Below are 19,810 nucleotides of genomic sequence, written 5' to 3'. Positions count from 1 at the left end.
TTCGGTTTCCTGATCGGACGCTGAACAGGGAGCAAAGACGATAAATTTAGTTGATTAATAATTAGAATAATTACAAAACTCTCCAAAAAACGCTAATTTTGAGTTATTTTACTAGTAAAAAGTCATTTAGTACACTTAACTAAAAGATATCTGTACATACATCGAAAGGAAATTTTCTTAACTTTTCAATGAAGCCCTGATAATAATAATATAAAGCATATTTTTTAGATTAAAGTCTTTTAAGCACTTGCAGGTCGATTACAGGAAAAATTTAGAAGTGAAATTACAAGAAAACGAGAAGAGATAGGAATATCATGTTGAAAAACAAACTATAAACTTACAAATCCATCTTTTGGAGAATAGATATTGCTATAATCATAATTAATTATTTTTAGAATATTAACAAAAACCTCATTAAAAACACCAACTTTGAACTTTACAACTAAAAGGTAATTAAGACTAATTAACTGAAAGATATGAGAACCGCGTTGAATAGAAAATTTTCTCACCTTTCCAATGTATCCAAAAGATTTAAAATACGAGGTATACTTTTCGAGTTAGAGGCATTTTAAAATAAATAAGTTTTTTACACAAAAAGTTCAATAACTCTGTAACGGTTGAGATTTGATGGTATGTGTAGAACGATTTTTTTCTCCAAATATGACAGTCAATCACCTCTCGAGAGATTCTTAATAATGAACCAAACACCCTGTATGTTGAACGATTTCGTTGGTCGCACGAATTTATTTCGTTTATCTTAGAAAAGTGCTCGTATTTATTAGCCTGTTGTTGATTTCAGTCGATCTTTTGTGATCGATGTTTGATAACATCGATTTTAAAAAAAAATCGAAGTAGCCAAATCGATTTTACTATGGTACGCAAAAATGGCCACTTGGTGAACGAAAGTTTTTGTAAATTTTACTTAATTTGTGTACATTGCACGAATGTAATCGTTGATAACGACATTATTTTTCGTGAATGAAACGAAATATTTCGTTTATTTTAATGAACGTTTATGTATATTACGAAAGATTTCGTTGGTCGCACGAATTCTTTGATCGTTCTCAGCGGTAGGACCCGTTTCCTGCCTTCCAATAAACGGACGAAGCGAACAAGGCACAAACAGCGAAACAAAGACGGACTGTGATATAAAAGTATAAAGACACAAAGTGCGATCGATCGACCACCGCCGGCGGTGACTGAATTAGACTGTCGTGAATTTTATTTGGCGCACTTTATCACAGATAATACATGTACAACGGCGGGGGCATATGCACAGATTGCGCTCTGCCGCAACATTCTTTTCGTTCATCTTAGAAAAGTTTTCGTATTCATTATCCTCTTATTTTTTCATTCGATCTTTTGGGATCGAATGAAAAAATAAGACATCACCGATTTTTTTTAGCTAAAGAAACGAAACAGATTTGGCAAAATCGATTCTCCCGAAAAATTTTCAAAGCCATCTCCCGAAAAATTTTCAAATTTTTTGCACATATCACACCGAAATACTTCTAAGAATAGATTCCAATAAACCCAAGAATTTTTGATATCATGCCATCAAAAATTTAAAAAATGTGCAACCTAGTCAAAATATCGCGCATTTACACACAGAAGATAGCGCTTCCCTAGTCCGGCACGACAGATTTGTGTACCTAGCGCGCTACGCTTGTATGAATGACATAATCATCGACTATTTAAAAAACGGATTTGCCCGGACAAGCTCAGTTGCCTGTTGAACGGCAGGCGGAGCAGATCACGCGACTGAGCTTGTCCGTCAAAACACTATGCTTTCGTTTGTGTTGTGCTCGTTTCCAGCACACTTTTATGTACAATCTCGAACACAATTATTCATTCACAAAATCGTTTGTATATTCGAGCTCCATTTGCAAACACGCTTAACATAGTGTCGTGGTACTAGTTGTCTCTTTCGCTCTACCCATCATCATCAGCGTTGACTCATTTTGCTTTGTGCGCTTGAGTTCAATGTTTGAGGTGAATGTGTAGGTTGGTATATCCAAAGTGCTTAGAGTTATAAGGTGATTCGTATTTGGCAGTAACTAGGTGAGGAGTTAAGTAAGCGTGCAGCAAGCTGCGGGGAAAAATGACAACGCACAACTTTGTTTACATACTGAAATTCAAGCAATCATGCATGGCATGGACTAAACAATGTTGTTAGCTGTCGTTTCTAGAACCAACATGGCTGGGCGGCGATTTCGAGGATCGCATCACTTGAGAATAAAAGCTTCTTGGGTATATCTAATTTGTTACTAAATTGTTAGCGGTTGCATGCATAAGCTGCATTATAGCAATCTGTGTTTTCATTGCGCAAAGACGAAAGCTTTCTTAGCAACAAATGTACGCGGATCGTTTATTATTTACGTTCGATTATTGATTCATTGTTTCATCTCCACTTCACGTGATTCATTTCCATTCGGCCCATCCTATTTTGATTCTGCTAATAGATGCATACTACAAAGCCTATTTATGAATGAATACACTGCCACTCGAGAAACTGTTGCAAAAACGTATCTAAGTCCATATATAAAATTGTTTTTGATTCTTGTAGTGTCGATATATGATTAAGACCACTGCATTCGCTACATTTGTATGCGTACTTTAGAAAAGTTACAATAATGTCATTACGTGTATTACGTCCACATTTTTTTTGTTCGATTACTGTATTTTAAACAGCAAAACTATCTGGGGACGAGTTACAGGGAAAGATAACTTCTGCACGAAAAAATATACACTGAGAAAAATGTTTAGCCATTTTTCATAAAAACAAAATAATGGTTAACAATTTAAATTGCAATGTAATCCATTTTTTTAAATTTTTTATATTTTGTCTACAAAAATCTAAAGAGAAAAGAAACATTTTGAATGTGGTTGTATGAAGGAAAACTTATCGATAAAAAGTTTTTCTAATGATAACTTTATACATGTTCTTAAATTTCGTACTAAAACCCTAGAACGGTTTTGTGGGGTACATTTGAACCCTAGAGCTATTTTTATTTCTTGTTATTCCGTTACGGTTTATTTTATTTGGAAGTAATCTTCATCATAAAGAATTTGATTATTAAACTTGCATTAAAACAGGTGCAAATAGGTTTTCACTTGACCAACTTAAATGTGTCCGCTTAAAGTTTGTGTGTGGTTCAAATGTACCCCACAAAACCGTTTACGTTAGTGTTTTGTCATGTGCACATACTTTGGAAAATTTATTATGTCGTTTTTTTTAAACAATATATCAATTCATAGTAAAAGCGAGAAACTTGTGTAAAATTGTATAAACTTCAGCATTGCTGAACAATAGAAACTGTTATTTGATATAATAAATCAACTGTAGTAACTAGAAAAAGCGCTTGGATTGATATCATAATTTTTGCTTTGTAGATGCAAGAGGCAAAACACATTCGTGAATATGATTTGTATATAATATATCTTCTTCTGTTGCCCAGGCTTTGAAACATACTTACTTTAGGTACATGTATAAAGCATCGGCTCTAGCTGTTCCTTCGTTGTTTATCTCCGCTACTGCATATTGCTATATTGTTACTGTTTGTATTGGCGTTTGGTGTTCAAAAAAGCATTGGAATCAGTGTTGTCATAATCATAATCAAAAAATTAAAAATCAATGATCACCGTCGAAAAAAATCATCGATGATAATCGTTTTCATTATTACCACCTGACATCACAAACCTTATAACTTGATATACCGAGAGTGATGTTGATCTAGTATTCTCGTTTTCAATTTTATGTGCCCGTTGTCGCCCATTACTGGGCACGCAACGGTAACCAAAATAAAATCATCACGTGATTGCTACACATTTGAGTAGAAGAAATTTTATTAAAAAATCGTGAACAATTACAATACGTGTGAAAGAAAAATTTACCACGATGATGAGATCGAAGAAGGCGTAACGGATTTTACATTTTCATTGTATTGCTAAACTCATCCGTGATTTTGCTGATAATAAATATCGAGTAAGAGAATCAGTAGTAATTTTATGCGTTACCGATTTTTGATTTTTTGATAATTTCCCAACACTGATTGGAATAAATACACTTTTTGACCAACTTTTGAACAATTTACTACTTGTTCAAAACTTTCTAAGTGTGTTTGGATGATGGTGAAGCTTTCAAAGGAAAAGATTTTCTTAAATCAACTTTTAACATATTTTCATAACACATTCTAATTGCAGTCCAAAATATAATTTTCTTTTTGAATATGATTCTAAATCCCATTTACAATCAAAATACTCAACAAAAAATTTCTGAAATGTAGTAGCTCTCAAGATGCTTTAAATTTTGTTTTAGCAGCACAATTATTTTGTTTTATTACGACCTTTTCTTAAGTTCTTCACGTTTTTCCATCTACAATACTGCACTGATAGAATATATTCGTAAATCGCCAGGAATTTGCTTCGTACAGACAATTTTCATAGAATAAACGAATTTTTTCGTACATATGATGAATCATTCGTAGTTCTATTGAAACATTTTTATTTTTTGTTACGAATTTTTCGTGAATACCACGAAACGACTTTCGTTGGCTTATTACGAAATAGCTTCATTCGGCAAACGAATTATTCGCTGCTATATACGAACATCTTTGTAATATTTACGAGTACTATTCGTCAAACCGTCAACGTCGAAAAAGCTTTTCAATAGAGGTAGAATACGTCAACAATTCATCACGACGGTCTCAGTCCGACTATTTAGTAGCCGTATCCGTGCCCGCCGGTTTCAGGAAGATTTCCTGAACCTCTTTCGTTTCCAGTTGATCCAGAATCCGGAGCTGTACGGAATCAGCTGAGCCATCGCGAACTGCTCGTTGGTTTTGTATGAATAAGATTGAGTTTTTCTCTGCCGGAGCAATATCAAAATAATATGCCATTTTTCCTGCTCATTATTTTATTGAACAATTTATAAAAAGAACAAGTTAACGCGCATCACTATCTTTAACCTTTTAAATATACGATCAAACATATTCGTCACCGCACCTATCCACCGGGTTCTAACCATCCTTCTCCCGGCGGCTCAAACAATCTGGTGGCTTTCACCCTTCTTCCCAGCCACTCGCTGGAAGTCATCCATCTTAGTCGTTGCAATCGGTGACCCGATGAAGGCCAAATGATCGATAATGGTCGTCTCGTCACCAGAACGGTTATCCTTCACGAACAGCTGCATATTCTGCACGTTCAGAAATTTAACGGAGTGCAACGGAATCGGCGATCCCGACACAAGATCCTTCTGCCCTAGTACCAGATCCTGCACCGAAACTTGTGATTCGGCCATATCGAAATCGATGGTGCTTAGTTGATTGATAAAGATTCTCACCTTTTTTCGGTCCGTGAGAGGGCGGTGCTTTGAACTTGATGGCACTGATTTTAACCAGCTGATTAAAGGTAATCGAAATGATCAACTGTTCGTCACAATCGGACACCAGATGACCACCGCTGGAACTGAGCGCATTCACCATCGGGTGGTCGTTCGATTCGTTCAAACATTCGCACTGGTTCTTCTGGATGAAGGTGTTCAATTCAAGTGTTCAATATGTCCATGACCGTAATCTTCTCCAGATTCATACAAGCTGGCGACGTAATGTTTCTGTATTTTGGCTTCAAGTCCAGTAATGTCTGCACCCTGCATCCTGTCAATCTTTGTTCTGGTTCGGTAGGAAATAAACATTGACATGGTCGACATGCCCTGTGACGGTGCCGTTTCGGTACATCCACAACGACCAATTTTCCTTCTGCTACGGCTAGTTCGGTTTGGAAGTGAGCTTCATCGGTGATTGTTTTAACAGCCATGCTGTATAGTTTCTTGCGCTGCTATCGGTTAGATGAAGATTCTACTTACAGGGCCACTATTTTACCCGGATAAATTAACTACTTAATTAACTTTTAACGTTATGCACTTTACTCCTCACAAAATTTAATTATTCGAGAATGACGAGAGATGAACGATGAAAGATGATTACGAAAACTTCTCTTAGATGAACGAAATGAATTCGTGCGACCAACGAGATTGTTCGTAATATACACAAATGTTTATTAAAATAAGCAAAACATTTCGTTTCATTCACGAAAAATAATGTCGTTTTCAACGACAACATTCGTGCAATGTACACTAAATAAGTAAAATTTACGAAAACTTTCGTTCATCAAGCGGCCATTTCTTCACACCACAGTAAAATCGATTTGGCCACATCGATTTTTTTAAATTAAAAAAAAATCGAAGTTGTCAAACATCGATCCCAAAAGATCGACTGAAAACAATAAGAGGCTAACAAACACGAAAACTTTTCTAAAATAAACGAAATGAATTCGTGCGACGAAGTCGTTCGTAATATACGCAAACATTTATTGAAACAAACGAATCATTTCGTTTCATTCGCGCCATGTACACTAGATAAGTAAAATTTACTGAAATTTGTGTTCATCAAGCGTCCATTTCCATCATCTTTCTAGTCCTCAATACAGGTAAGCAGGTTCAAATAAAATCGATTTTGCCAGATCGATTCTTTTAGTTAGTTAAAAAATCGTTGTCGTCAAACATCGATCCTAAAATATCGATTGCAAAAATAATGAATACGAAATAAATGAACGAAATAAATTCGTGTTAGTAATGAAATCGTTCGTATTATACACAAACGTTTATTAAAATAAACGAAACATTTCGTTTCATTCACGAAAAATAGTGTTATCAACGATTACATTCGTGCAGTGTATATTAAACGTGTAAAATTTACGAAAGCCTTCGTTCACCAAGCGGCTATTCTTTTTCATGAAATGAACGAAACCTACTAGTTACAATACACGAAGGTACTTCGTTGCAGAAAACAACGAATGAATTCGTGCATTGCATGATCGATTTCATTATATTTACGAAGTTATATTATCAGTGTGCCTATGATCGTATATTTGTCCTGTTTTCTATGGGATTTCCTATCTTTATCTGACTGATATACGATCATGGGCAGAATAGGTTTTTCGGTTGTATACCATTCCCCAGAAAGTAATCATTTTTTTGTGGTGGAGCCTAAGAGCATTACATAATTCAAGGAACTGATGCGGTGTAAAGCTGTTGATGACATGCCGCCGAGTGTAGCTGCCCCTCGCAAGCAAACCTGTTATCCACTCGTATAACCGGTTTACTCGATCATAAGGATCCTTCTATCAATCATGAGCAGTTATTTGATTTTGTATGCCAAATAACTCTTGCACGCAAATTTGTCATATTTTCGCCTGATAGGTTTATACAAATGGTTGGAGAATAACGGTTTGTCCAGAATTTTCGCTAAAAGTGAAATTTGACAGTTGGCTTTAACGCCGTAATCATATGTTTGTCGAGATGTATCTTTCTTTTGCATTAGAAATGTTTCGTACGCAAATTTACGATCTACCCAAAATACATTCAGAAGTATTTTCATACCTTATGCCAAATGGTACTTATACCACAGACTAACAGATATGATACTCGACAACAATTCTTCGCCAATGTTAGCGGTCATTTTGAATATATTTTTATTTGGGACAGTGATAGCATTTACGATTATAATCCATATATGGCTCCACTGATATACGCGTAAGTATACGGGATAGACCACTAGTAATAAAAAGTTCCTGGATCTGAGAGTTTGTAAATGAGTGGTTAGAAGCGTGTATAGTTTTTTTTTTTCTTTTTTTTTTATTTCGTTTATTTGACACGGCTCATAGCGGTAGCTTAACGGAGCCGTGGATCTTTTATGTGTTTACAATATGTAAAAAATAAAAATAACAAATATTATTGTTTGTCCGTTGGATCTCGTGCGCGCAACTTTTTATTGCGAGCGGAGACCTTCTTTCGCGGCTCGCCTACTGCGTCATGGGGACCGTTTAATTCTCTCCTGTCGTCTGTATCAAGGTCATCATCGTTAAAAGTGCCTTGGTGCTCGCGACCAGATGTTCTTTCCTGCTTCTTGCACTTACGGGTGACCAATGTAAATCCGTCGTCATTCTTATTATCTTCATCACCGATGTTACTTACAGTTGTTTCAGGGGTGCTGGATGCTGCTTTGGCAGTTGTCAATATGGACTGAACAGCTGCCACAAATTTGGCAACCGTTTGTGGTTCAGGTATTGGTATTGAAAATTCTTTTTTGGGTTGGTTTTCCGTGGATTCGTTGGCAATCGGTAGCGATACATTCTCCTCTGTATCTTCCGCGCAAGGTTGTCCGTGGTGTGCTGTCTGATTACAATACTTGCACGTAGGAGTTTGCCCCTCATGGGTGCATAACGTAGTTTGATGAATAGTACCTTCGTGGGTTTTAAGTTTTATAGTCAAGTGGGAGGGGATAGGTCTTTCGATCTGCATCCTCACCACAAGAACACCGTTAGGTGTACCCGGGAAGAAATTTCTCCACGTATCACGTGTAACGGATTCTACTTCTCCGTATTGCGACATGTATTTTGCGATTAGATCAGGAGGGGTACGTGGTGATAGGTCATGTAATTTTACATCTACATAGTCTTTTTCTATATACACGGGAATCTTAATTCCAACTTTATCACTTTTAGCCACGTGCTTCAAGTTGTTCTGCAAAATGAAACGTTCGGCTTGTGCTAACGTGTTGAATGATATGAGCACTACATTGCGAAGATGATGATACTGTAGATACATAACCTCCTTGAGCTTTAGCTGCATCTTCACCTTCAGCAGGTATTCCACTTCACGAAAACTCAATCTTATTGAACAGAATTTAAAGTCAACGACCGCTGCGTTGGGTCGGAGCAGAGATTTTTCGTCAACTTTACTCATGATGGCAAGAATAAATTAAAAGTTTCCTTTGTTCTCGAGACAATGCACACTAGATCGAGAGGTTGCTAGTTGTTGTCCACTTGGTTCGATTGTACGTCTGACTTGGGCAGAAGTAGAAAGTAGACTAAGCGTATGTAGTGTTTTTAGAATAGTGTTAGTGTTTAGGGTGAATAGATATTTTTAAGGAATTAATCATAGTGTTATGTCTGTTTGTCTGTGCTTATGCTACACGACTGTTATGTCAAATGGCCAACTACCATATAATGTCTCATGTCAGACGATGTTATGCCAAAAGACTTTTATACCGAACAGGATAGTCTTGCTCAAAAGTTGGGACAATTCTTCAAGTGTAAACTGGGCAGACGTAAAGAGTCATTTTCATGAAAATTCAATGAACTACTCATGTTTGAAAGAAGGAATCAATTTCTATGTTTGAGTAAATCAGGTAAGCGAATGGATAACTGGTTTACTTGCGAGGAGCCACCGCTTTCGGCGGCTTTCAACAACTTAACACCACATCACTTCAATTTCTTCGATAATGCACAAAGTTTTGGTTTCACCATATAACCTTATTTACATAACACTATTTCATTCTTTTGAATCCTATGAAGAAGCGCTACTGCTTCCTATAATTGTTGCCCAATGTCTCTCAAAACACACCTGTATTAGATTCTGCAATTTGTTCTACATGTTTCCTGGACAATAGTTCTTTCTACGGAAAACATTTGTAACATTCGGTATTTTATTTTGTGTGGAATTTGCACGAATCGAAAGCGAAGAATATCGTTTGATGGTAGTGGGAACGAGTACAGTCGTGATTCGTTAGTTGGACCGACTGACAGACGTACAAAGCCATCCAAAGGAGACGTTTGTAGTGTAAATGCTTCTGTTCACATCTCTGATTATTTTCAGTTTGATTGTCAAGGCGATTTAAAATGCTTTTTAAGTGGACAATGGTCCAACTTGCAGATGTCCAACTAAAACGCGATTCAGTTCAAAAGTGACCATCCAGCGAATCACAACTCTAGTAAGTTAAAAAGATCAAATCAATAAAAAATAAAGCTTTTCTGGGGAAGGACTTTCTGGAAAATGGTGCATTCTGGGGGATGGAATTCTGGGAATGGTACATTCTGGGAAATGACTTTCTGGGAAGTAGTATAGTCTGGGGGATGGTATTCTGGAGGGTGGAATTCTGGGGAATGGCTTTCTAGGGAATGATTTTCGGGAGAATAGTAAACAATCGGTTTTTCAAAATACTTATAAAATTCCCTGTAACTTTGCCTTCCTTTTGCCTTCAAGGCGATATTGTAAACCGCTTTTAATTGTGTTATTTTCCAAATTTTCAAGAACCATGCCGAAAAGAACGATATTAACGGAGAAAGAGCGTGGCAAAATCGATATTTTATCGGAGGAAGGATTTTCTCTCCGCGAGACAGCTCGTAGAACAAATCAGAGTAGAGATGCCGTCGCAAAATATATTCGACAGATATAAACGGCATCTCGCTGTTGAATCAAAGCTTTCGTCTGCAAAAATTAAAGCAGAAATGAACATTCGTATCCGGTAGGTTCTGAATTCGAACGCGAACCTATACCAAAACCGTTCCTGTACCTCGACAATGTCTACGGCAAGTGCGGTTAAATTTCGCCGAGAATTCTGGGATGAAGAGTGGTCTAGACCTGTTCTAGCGATGAAAAAAAATCTATTTGGACGAACCTGATGGATCCGGCGATTGTTGGCAAGATAAGCGCAAAAAAACTTCAAGAGAATCTCGCAACTTCGGAGGAGGGACTTTAATGGTTTGCGCAGGCATTAGTGATGCAGGAAAAACTTCAATATGCTTCATATCGACACGAATGAACTCCGAGAAGCACTGCGAATTGTTGGAAGAGGTTCTAATTCCTTTCACAGAAGACGTGATGGGTGATAATATTGTTTTTCAGCAAGATAATGCTTCATGTCATGCAGTCACTAACACCAAGAACTTTCGGATGGCCCACAACATTCCTGTTATGGACTGACCAGCATGTAGTCCAGACTGAAATCCCATCGAAAATGCTTGGGGAATTCTGTGGACGAATCTGTATGCTCACCCGATCACAATGAAATAACAAGATTATAACAGAACACATATTGTGTTATAAATTAGGTCTCGTTAGTAGTTAAAATAACAGAAATTTATAACCAGTAACAATGCGAGATACAGTTTTGAAATATTTCTGATATGTGATTCTGATCGGGCAGGGTAGGACATTTGACACCGTTAAGCAGCTGAAAAAAGCTAACATCGACGAGTGGGCTGAAATTAATCCGAACATGATAAAATCTCTCATTCTATCTATGCTAAGGCGGTTGCAAGAAGTTATTCTGAAGAAATCTACTACTAATCATATTTACTTCAGCTTTTTTTTCGAAAATAAAATTGATAAATATTTTTTTTTTCTTCAAAGTGGCGATTTACATATTTCCACCTAAAAATTATCAAACGAACCAACCAACCAACACTTTATACAGAACTTATTTTTTAATTTACAATTTATCAATAAATCTTTAATAATCGTACTAAGATTCCAAAAACATAGTCGCAAAATATTTTCGTTTAAGAACATTGCCAAAAACTACAATAACGGATCTGGCGTTACATACATTTCCACCAGTGTATACCTCATTCGACATCTTTCTGGATCTCATTGATTCCCAAGAGAATGAAGCGCTAGGACCAGCAATTTATTTATAGATAGTTAATACCATCCTAAATTTTGAATTCGGACCAATCTGCAGTGGTGTGAACGCTAGTACATGGTGCTCAATTCATCTAGTGCGGATAATGCTAAACGGAAATACCGTTTTAACCGTCGTGCTTCAAAGCTGTAATAATTGTTTATCGAATGCATACACTATAGATATAATTGAACTAACATTTCAGTGTTCTTTTGAATCCACTCACATATTGCTCTAACATTTGATATGCAGAATAAAAATCATTTCCGCTCTCCATCCTTCCATAATTTTAGCACTAGGTAAACCAAACTTTAGCCTTCGAATCTCGCTTAGCAAAAAATGACTGACATACAAGAAAATGAGTGTTAGTTTCACTCCCATCTAAAGAGCGTCGCAATATATACGAACAAAACATTCCCCAAAAGTTTTGTTATATTTCAGAAAGTGCCTTGGTGAAATGTACACATACTACACATCTCTTATATCATCCCAAAGCTACCCGAATACCAGCTATGATCAATTGGAAGACATTTGGTTTCCAGAATAAAATTACTCACCAGCAGAATAGTTTGGAGATGTATTCCCGCAGGAAATCGCGCTTCCCACACGAGAAGCTTGGTATGTCAGCATCATGTCGGAAAATATATGTTCGCCTAAACTTTCTCTTCGCCGACTGGCTTTCCCATCACAAACCTAAACTAAATGAATTCTAGATTGGTGTTGAACATAAATGTAGTAACGAGAGAGCTGCCAATTGGTGATAGGTTTATTTGAACTTGAAAAAAAAACAGCATTTCATATCCCATTATGTTAAAGTTGCAGTTGTTCGAATGGTGCCGTTCATTCTTTCCATCCTCTCCATCATTCTCCATTCATTTTCTTCTTCATTGTCGATGTGAATATATCTGCGTTGGGGGACAGTTTTTCGATCAAAAATACGCTGAACATTCTTCGTGCGCTCTTCGTGCATGCTCGATAATGTCATCTTTTAACCTAAACTGACATCTACAGAAAAGAAGGTAGTGTTGGTTAGTGATTGAAAAAGTATCGATTTGAAATAAAAACGTTCGTATTTGCATGAAAATTCCGCCAACTTAAAAGTGAATGATTTGGGGAGGCTTTGAATTTGAATCTCGGTTGCGTTGGATTCTACTGGAAGTGTGAATTTAAAAATGAAATATCGAATCAATTTCGTTACTAACGATACGCAACAATTGATAATAACAATTTAATGGAATTTATACCGTTTTCGTTTTTTCTTGGTGCTACACCGGTGTAGTGCAAAAAAAGACAGACCGATTACACCCAAGTTAGAATGAGTGTAGCACCGACTACACCAGTGCACAGTGGCACCTCCCCATACAAACTTGTGACAAAATTATAAAAATTGGTTTATGTGGCTAAAAATTGGATTTTTAACTAATTTTGGGTCGCTGAATCCATTTCTGCTATCAGTTTTGAAATTCAATAATTCTTTTTTTACTACTTTTATGTAAACCCATTTGAAGGTGTTGGTCGTTAAAGGGTTAATATACACGTTAATAATAATAGTCAATAACATCGGATAGCAGAAATGGTTGCCAAAACTAGTAAAAATTGCTAATTTTTCAGTAATATGATGTCGAGCAGGCAACTAATTTGTAAGAAGATTCATGAGATACAGGGCGTCTCCATATGGGTATGTTCAAAAACATATATATCATTATCTACTACATGCTGAAAACTTCTACGCTCACTAGCGCCGCATAGTGAGAGTATTGTAAACTAATCTGTTACCGTTGGGTAATCCTCGACCACTCGAGCAATTTTGTTGAAAATACCACCTTTTTAAACTGCCTTTATATTGAGATGCAGAAATTGAAGGAAAAATTCATGCTCACTAGCGTCATCTAGTGGGTAAAATCGAAATTCTTTCTATACATTGTCAAACAGCACTTGTCGCCCTGGAGAACTTTACCAAAAACAGCGTTTTCCTAAATTATCAGACTTTAGAAATAATAATGTTATGAAAGTTTCGTTTTCATTAGCGCCATCTAGTGGGCGAGTTCTGAACTAATTTGTTCGTCGTAGGACATAGCTCGACCTGCCTATGAGTATTGCCAAAGACACCACCCTTCCAAATGATCATGATCTCGAGATACATGCTTTGAAAGAAAATGTTCACTAGCGCCGCCTGGCGGGTCCATTCCAATTTAATCTATCTATAATCTAGTAGACTTTGACCTCCTTGAGAACTTAGCCGAAAACACCATTTTACCAAGTTATTAGACTTTTGAGATATATCATAATTTACCATATGTTGAAAGCTTCTACGCTCACTAGCGCCGCATAGTGAGAGTATTCCAAACTAATCTGTTACCGTCGGGTAGTCCTCGACCTCTCGAGCAACTTTGCTGAAGTCAGTACTACTCTATCTAATTACGATGTTGAGATATGGAATTATTTTAACATGTGTTGAAGGCAGCCCTAAGTTTGCGCCGCTAAAACAACAAAAATGATCCATAAAAAATTGAAAAACGATCCATAAAAAGTTGTCCATGTTCCATAAAACAAAACTGAAAATCCATAAAAAAGTGTGAATGATCCATAAAAAAGGGTGATTTGATCCATAGATTATGTAAAATTGAACCATAAAATAATCGCAAAAGAGCACTAAAATAGTAATAAAAGAGCAATTAAAATGAACCAATGCCCCATAAAAATATTGGAAATGTTCCATAAAATGATACATTTTGCGCCATAAATTAACTGACATTGATCCATAGAATATTAACAATGTACATTAAAACACGTCGATATGTTCCATAATATCGACAACAGTGTTCCACGGTATTACAAAATGGAGCAATAAAATGTCAGAAAAAGTTCCATAAATTTGATGAAAATGTTTGCTAAATAATTTTTCTTGGTCCATAGAAGATGTAAAAATGAACATTAGAAATGATTCATATATCGAACGTTAAATTATGGTTCATGGATATTTACAAAACGATCCATAGAAAAATAAAATGTTAAACGATTCATTAATATGTGCTTATTCACCAGAAAAATTAAATTTAATGAATTCATGCGAAATTTTTGCTATTCGAACTAATAATAAAGTTTATTACATTTGGTTGTAATGTCAAACTACAACAAACAATGCATACATTATAGTTAAACTTCAGCTTCCGTACCCAACTAGTCAGCTAACTGACCTTAGCTAACCTGAAATCATTATGGCAACTCTTTAAACGTCAGGGTATTTATGATATTAGAGCGCTGAGTGTTATTAGACCACCTACACAGGCTGGCATGAGTCTCAAATACTATTTGAATAACTATCTGAAGCGAAAACGGACACTTTATACACGAACACTGACTAATGTGGCTACGCCACATCGCTTTCTTGTGCACTGTCCGACTTCGCTGCCGCTCAGTCGGCTTTTAACTAGCTATAGCCCCTATGTTTAAGTAAACCGGGAAAACGAGAGGACCACAGGTTTGCCTGCAATTCCAGCTACGGGTTAATCAATGCCTCGTCCAACGGATCCTCAGCGGCTTTGCGCCGCTTCGGATCCTTGGCCTCGGATATGCGGCCAAGCCGCATCACACTGTCACTGTTATGAGAATTATTAAGCACAACTTATTTTTTAAGTTTACCATAAAATTTCGCATGAATTCATTAAATTTATTTTTTCTAATGCATAAGCACATATTAATGGGTCGTTTTACATTTTCTTTTCTTATGGATCGTTTTGTAAATATCCATGAATCATAATTTCGTTCGATATATGAATCATTTCTAATGTTCATTTTTACATCTTCTATGGACCAAAAAAAATTATTTAGCAAACATTTTTATCAAATTTATGGAACTTTTTCTGACATTTTATTGCTCCATTTTGTAATACCGTGGAACATTTTTGTCGATATTATGGAACATACCGACGTGTTTTAATGTACATTGTTAATATTCTATGGATCAATGTCAGTTAATTTATGGCGCAAAATGTATCATTTTATGGAACATTTCCAATATTTTTATGGGGCATTGGTTCATTTTAATTGCTCTTTTATTACTATTTTAGTGCTCTTTTGAGACCATTTTATGGTTCAATTTTACCAAATCTATGGATCAAATCACCCTTTTGTATGGATCATTCTCACAGTTTTATGGATTTTCAGTTTTGTTTTATGGAACATTGACAACTTTTTTATGGATCGTTTTACAATTCTTTATGGATTATTTTGAATATTTTATATGCAAAAGTACATTTTCCCTGTGTTGAATATTTGCATTAGCACTAGCGCCGCCTGGTGGGGTAATTGCGAGGTATACTTTCTACCATTCAGAAGCTCTGGACTTCTTTTATAAATTCCCCGAAGACACCACCTTTCAAAATAAACAGGGTCTTGATATATTTGACATTGAATCCATTTGATGATAGTCGAATTTACGACGAGAATTTCGATTTATTTACACTTTCTTCATAGCACCCCTGGCGGCATAGTTCGCAACTAATTGGATACCAAATTACTCTAAGTTGTAGGCCCAAGTGAGTACAACAACTTTGCCAAAGAAAGTATGGCGCTACATGTTGACACAGACGAAATAAACGGCCACAGCCCCAATTAGTCGAAATCCCATAAGCTATGGGTATCCTACAACGCGGGTACCGCGCAGTACGAATCCGCGCAGTAGGAAGCCGCGTTGTAGGAATCCGCGTAGTAGGAGATCCGACTGCATAACTACTTCGGCGCAAAAATGCGCAAGATGAGGCCTATATATCTTGAAACTACACTAAATTTGGAGTCAGATTCATGATAACTGACCCGTGGGAGACCATCTCAAAAATTAGAAGAGGTATAAAGATAAATTACTGAAACGACATTAAATTTTTCAATTGCTTTTTCTTAATACAGAACAAAGGTAAATGATTTCTGTACAAAAATCTCATATAGTATATTCATTTTTCTTTCCAAAAAACTTAAAACTATTACAATCGGCCATGTAACTCTTGATATATCGCCATTTAAAGTTTGAAGGTGCGAACAATTCTATGGAAACGAATTGAATAGAAATCATCGACATCACTTGCTTCAACGACATGTGAAAAATTCCGATGATCGTAAAATTTTGAGATACTTTTGTTCGAACCAAGAGAAAAAATAAATATTTTAGAACTACAATACATTGATTTTTGGGGTTTTGTCACTCGTCGTGCCACTGTGCGGTGTAGTGCACTGTCAAAAATGAAAACGACGTGTTTCAATTTTTTAATAAACAGCTATCAAGATAAACGAAACTATGTAATGAAGTAAGAAAACTAAAATAAAAAAAATCCCCAAGAACTATGAAATCTTATTAATACATATGCGATCCCTAACTAATTTCATTAAGTCACTAATTGCAAAATGAGGAAATAATTTTGATTTTTTTCCATAATCCGTAAATCTTAGTTGACTTTTTTGCTGTTAAGTTCAAACATTTCCTTAATTCTTATTTTCACTCCCGTAGCGGTTATCGAATTAATACCGCTTCGGCACGGTGCCAAACTTTAATAGCAATTTAAACTTTACCGCAACAGTCAATTGTTGGTTGACACTTTCGAGCGCACCAACAACAATAAAGCGCTCAAACAATTTTCGTCGAGCGTTGTGTCGACGAAATGACGGAATGGCATCCGGTCTCGAAATCGTTCCATCACTTCAGGTGTATAAAGCTGTTACCGGGATGTGGAAAAAATATTGTTTTGCCATAAAAAGCAATGTCATAACGGTTCGTAACGTTCGGCGGGGACATAAAACAGCAACTTCCAGTCGTATTATTGGATTAGTTAGTGGATTCAACGGAGAAAGCAGTAGGTACGAAGCGGCAGAACATGTTTAACGACCAAGATTGCATTTTTTTAGATTTTCCCTTCTTCGGCAATTCGAACAACTGTGCCCGTTGGCACTTGGCCAGAGCTCAAGGGAAAATTCAGTTTCTTAGCTTATTTTCAGTGTGATCATCAGCTTTTTAATGCTATTTTTGATTTAGCTCGTATGTGCACAGTTTACACCTTGATTGCAGGCAAAAGCAACCATTAGATCACAGACTTAAGATTAACTTAACATTATTTTTTTGACTAGGTAAGGAGTGAGTAGATTGCCCGTCGTTAGCTTCAATCTCCTGTAAATTTGCAATGAAATGATCTCTTTCAACTAATGTCTTTTACTGTCACTATATAGTTTGAAACTAGTTTGAAGATTTACGATTGAAGAATGAAGATCGAAACGATCTTAGTGCATGATTTTTGGGTCACCTGACGAAGGAGTGCAGAGTCTAGATCTTGACTTTGGAGCTATTCCAAACACCTCATATCTCGAATAGGTCATTTGTAATCCATTGGAAATTTAGCTCTACCTATTTTTAACATACATAATTTACCTGGAATTACCAAAAGTATTGGAATCCAAAATTATTGTTAACGTACTATGATATTACTACACCCAAAACGAATCATCGGGAGCGTAAATGCATCTGGTTTTCCACTCTCGAACTATGAGCGAAAAGCTGCCGAAATGATTCGTTAGTGTTCAAATAACCTCATACTTGCGCATTACAGTATCGAACCACATAGCTGAACGTTGTTGGTTGCACAATGCAGAGATAGCTTGAGTAACACATACCACCCAAGCAACCAGAAGTTCGGATAATACTTAAAAAGCACACTTTAAAGTTCACATAAAGTTCTTAGCGAACTTTCAAGCTGCTTAAGCTTTAATGGAACTTGAAAGCTGCTTAAGCCACTAATCTATCTATCTATCTATCTATATATATATATATATATATATATATATATATATATATATATATATATATATATATATATATATAAAAGTCAAAGTTTGTATGTATATGATTTATAGACTCCCAAACGGCTTAACCGATTTCCGTAAAAATTTGCACACAGTAGGTATTTGGTATGGGGCGTGTTTGTGTGCTATTAGTTAGAGATTATCTGCCCGCCAGATGGCGCTTCGGAACAAATTGTGTTTTCCTCATATTTCATTGAAAGTCGCAGCAACGCGCGATGGGTATTAGCTAGTAGAACATAAAACGTACTGAAAAATTACTTAAAACGAGAAGCTTATGCAGCTCCCTTATACGAACTTTTGGTTACTTGGGCAGTGTCTCCATGCTGCACAGTGGCCGGCGATCGGACAAAACCTATGTTTCAAATATTGTTATTTTTATTTTTCCTAGGTTTCTTAAGCATTGAACGACATTTTTTTTTTTAATTTTGTGACAACCGATTGAGAATTAGATTTTTAATAGCAATTTAAACATCGCTATGTCAGACAATTCTACTGAAATTCATTTTCAAAATCACACTATATATTCTCACTTCAAAAACATGTTGCTCTTTCAATTTTAATCAGATTTAAGCACAACTAGTTTCATTTTAAAAGGCATTTAGGGAGCTTTGTTGATCATTTCAACATGTTGGCCAAATTTGATTCGAACTATGTAATTTTATTACTAATATATGGTCAAGGCTCCGAAAATGGCAACCACAGGCGAAATTATTTTTTATCAAATTTTGCGTCAAACTGTTTGTTTTCCATATGTATATAACCTCTAATATTAAAAAATATGAATAGTGATCCCAGAAAAAAAATTCATGTCTGTCATTTATGAAAGTTTTTTTTTTATTTTTAATTATAGAGGTTTTAACCTTAGGGTCATTCGCCTCTTTTCGGGATAGAGAAATCTCTTTTGGAAAAATCTCTAACCCTATGTGCGGGGTTGGGAATCGAACCCAGGTGAGCTGCGTACAAGGCAATCGATTTACCAACTACGCTATGCCCGTCCCCTGAAAGTTTGTTGATGCTAATTGCATGACCTGAAAGTGACTTAAATACCGTAAGGAGATAAAAAGGTAAACAAAATCCATATTTTCAACTTTTTGCTTGCAACCACATTTTTTTATCGTAGTCTAATTTAAATTTGATGACATTGCTTGAAAAATTTTGATGAATATGGATTATTGCTAATTTTCAGTTGTGAAGTAATGGAAACCAAATAACTTGTAACGTGACAAATCAAAAATTCAAAAAAGTTTTGTGGACCACACCAACAGCATGCATACAATGTCTAACCTAAATATAATTTCGAAGCAAAATGCTCTTAAGAAATTTTTTTCGAAATATTTTGATTTTTTTCAACAAAAATATCTAGTAGTGAAAATACGCCCTTTTAATAAATTACTCACAAATACCAAACGCAAAAAACATAACACGTTTAAAATTTAATTGCAAAT

General features: G+C 36.0%; 1 protein-coding gene across 1 annotated transcript; it reads right to left on the bottom strand.

Annotated features, from left to right (window-relative positions):
* Positions 1 to 5,041: 5,041 nt before the first annotated feature.
* On the bottom strand, positions 5,042 to 5,814 carry LOC131679888 (thioredoxin-like protein 1). The gene is made up of 3 exons (XM_058960640.1): positions 5,734 to 5,814; positions 5,342 to 5,525; positions 5,042 to 5,283 (listed from the first exon to the last, which is right to left on the bottom strand). The coding sequence occupies exons 1-3, from the start codon at positions 5,812 to 5,814 to the stop codon at positions 5,042 to 5,044; spliced, it is 507 nt and encodes a 168-aa protein (XP_058816623.1).
* Positions 5,815 to 19,810: the final 13,996 nt, after the last annotated feature.

The sequence above is a fragment of the Topomyia yanbarensis genome, chromosome 2 (assembly GCF_030247195.1).
Source record: "Topomyia yanbarensis strain Yona2022 chromosome 2, ASM3024719v1, whole genome shotgun sequence".
NCBI classification, from domain to species: domain Eukaryota; kingdom Metazoa; phylum Arthropoda; class Insecta; order Diptera; family Culicidae; genus Topomyia; species Topomyia yanbarensis.
This window is presented reverse-complemented; position numbering and strand designations above follow the sequence as displayed.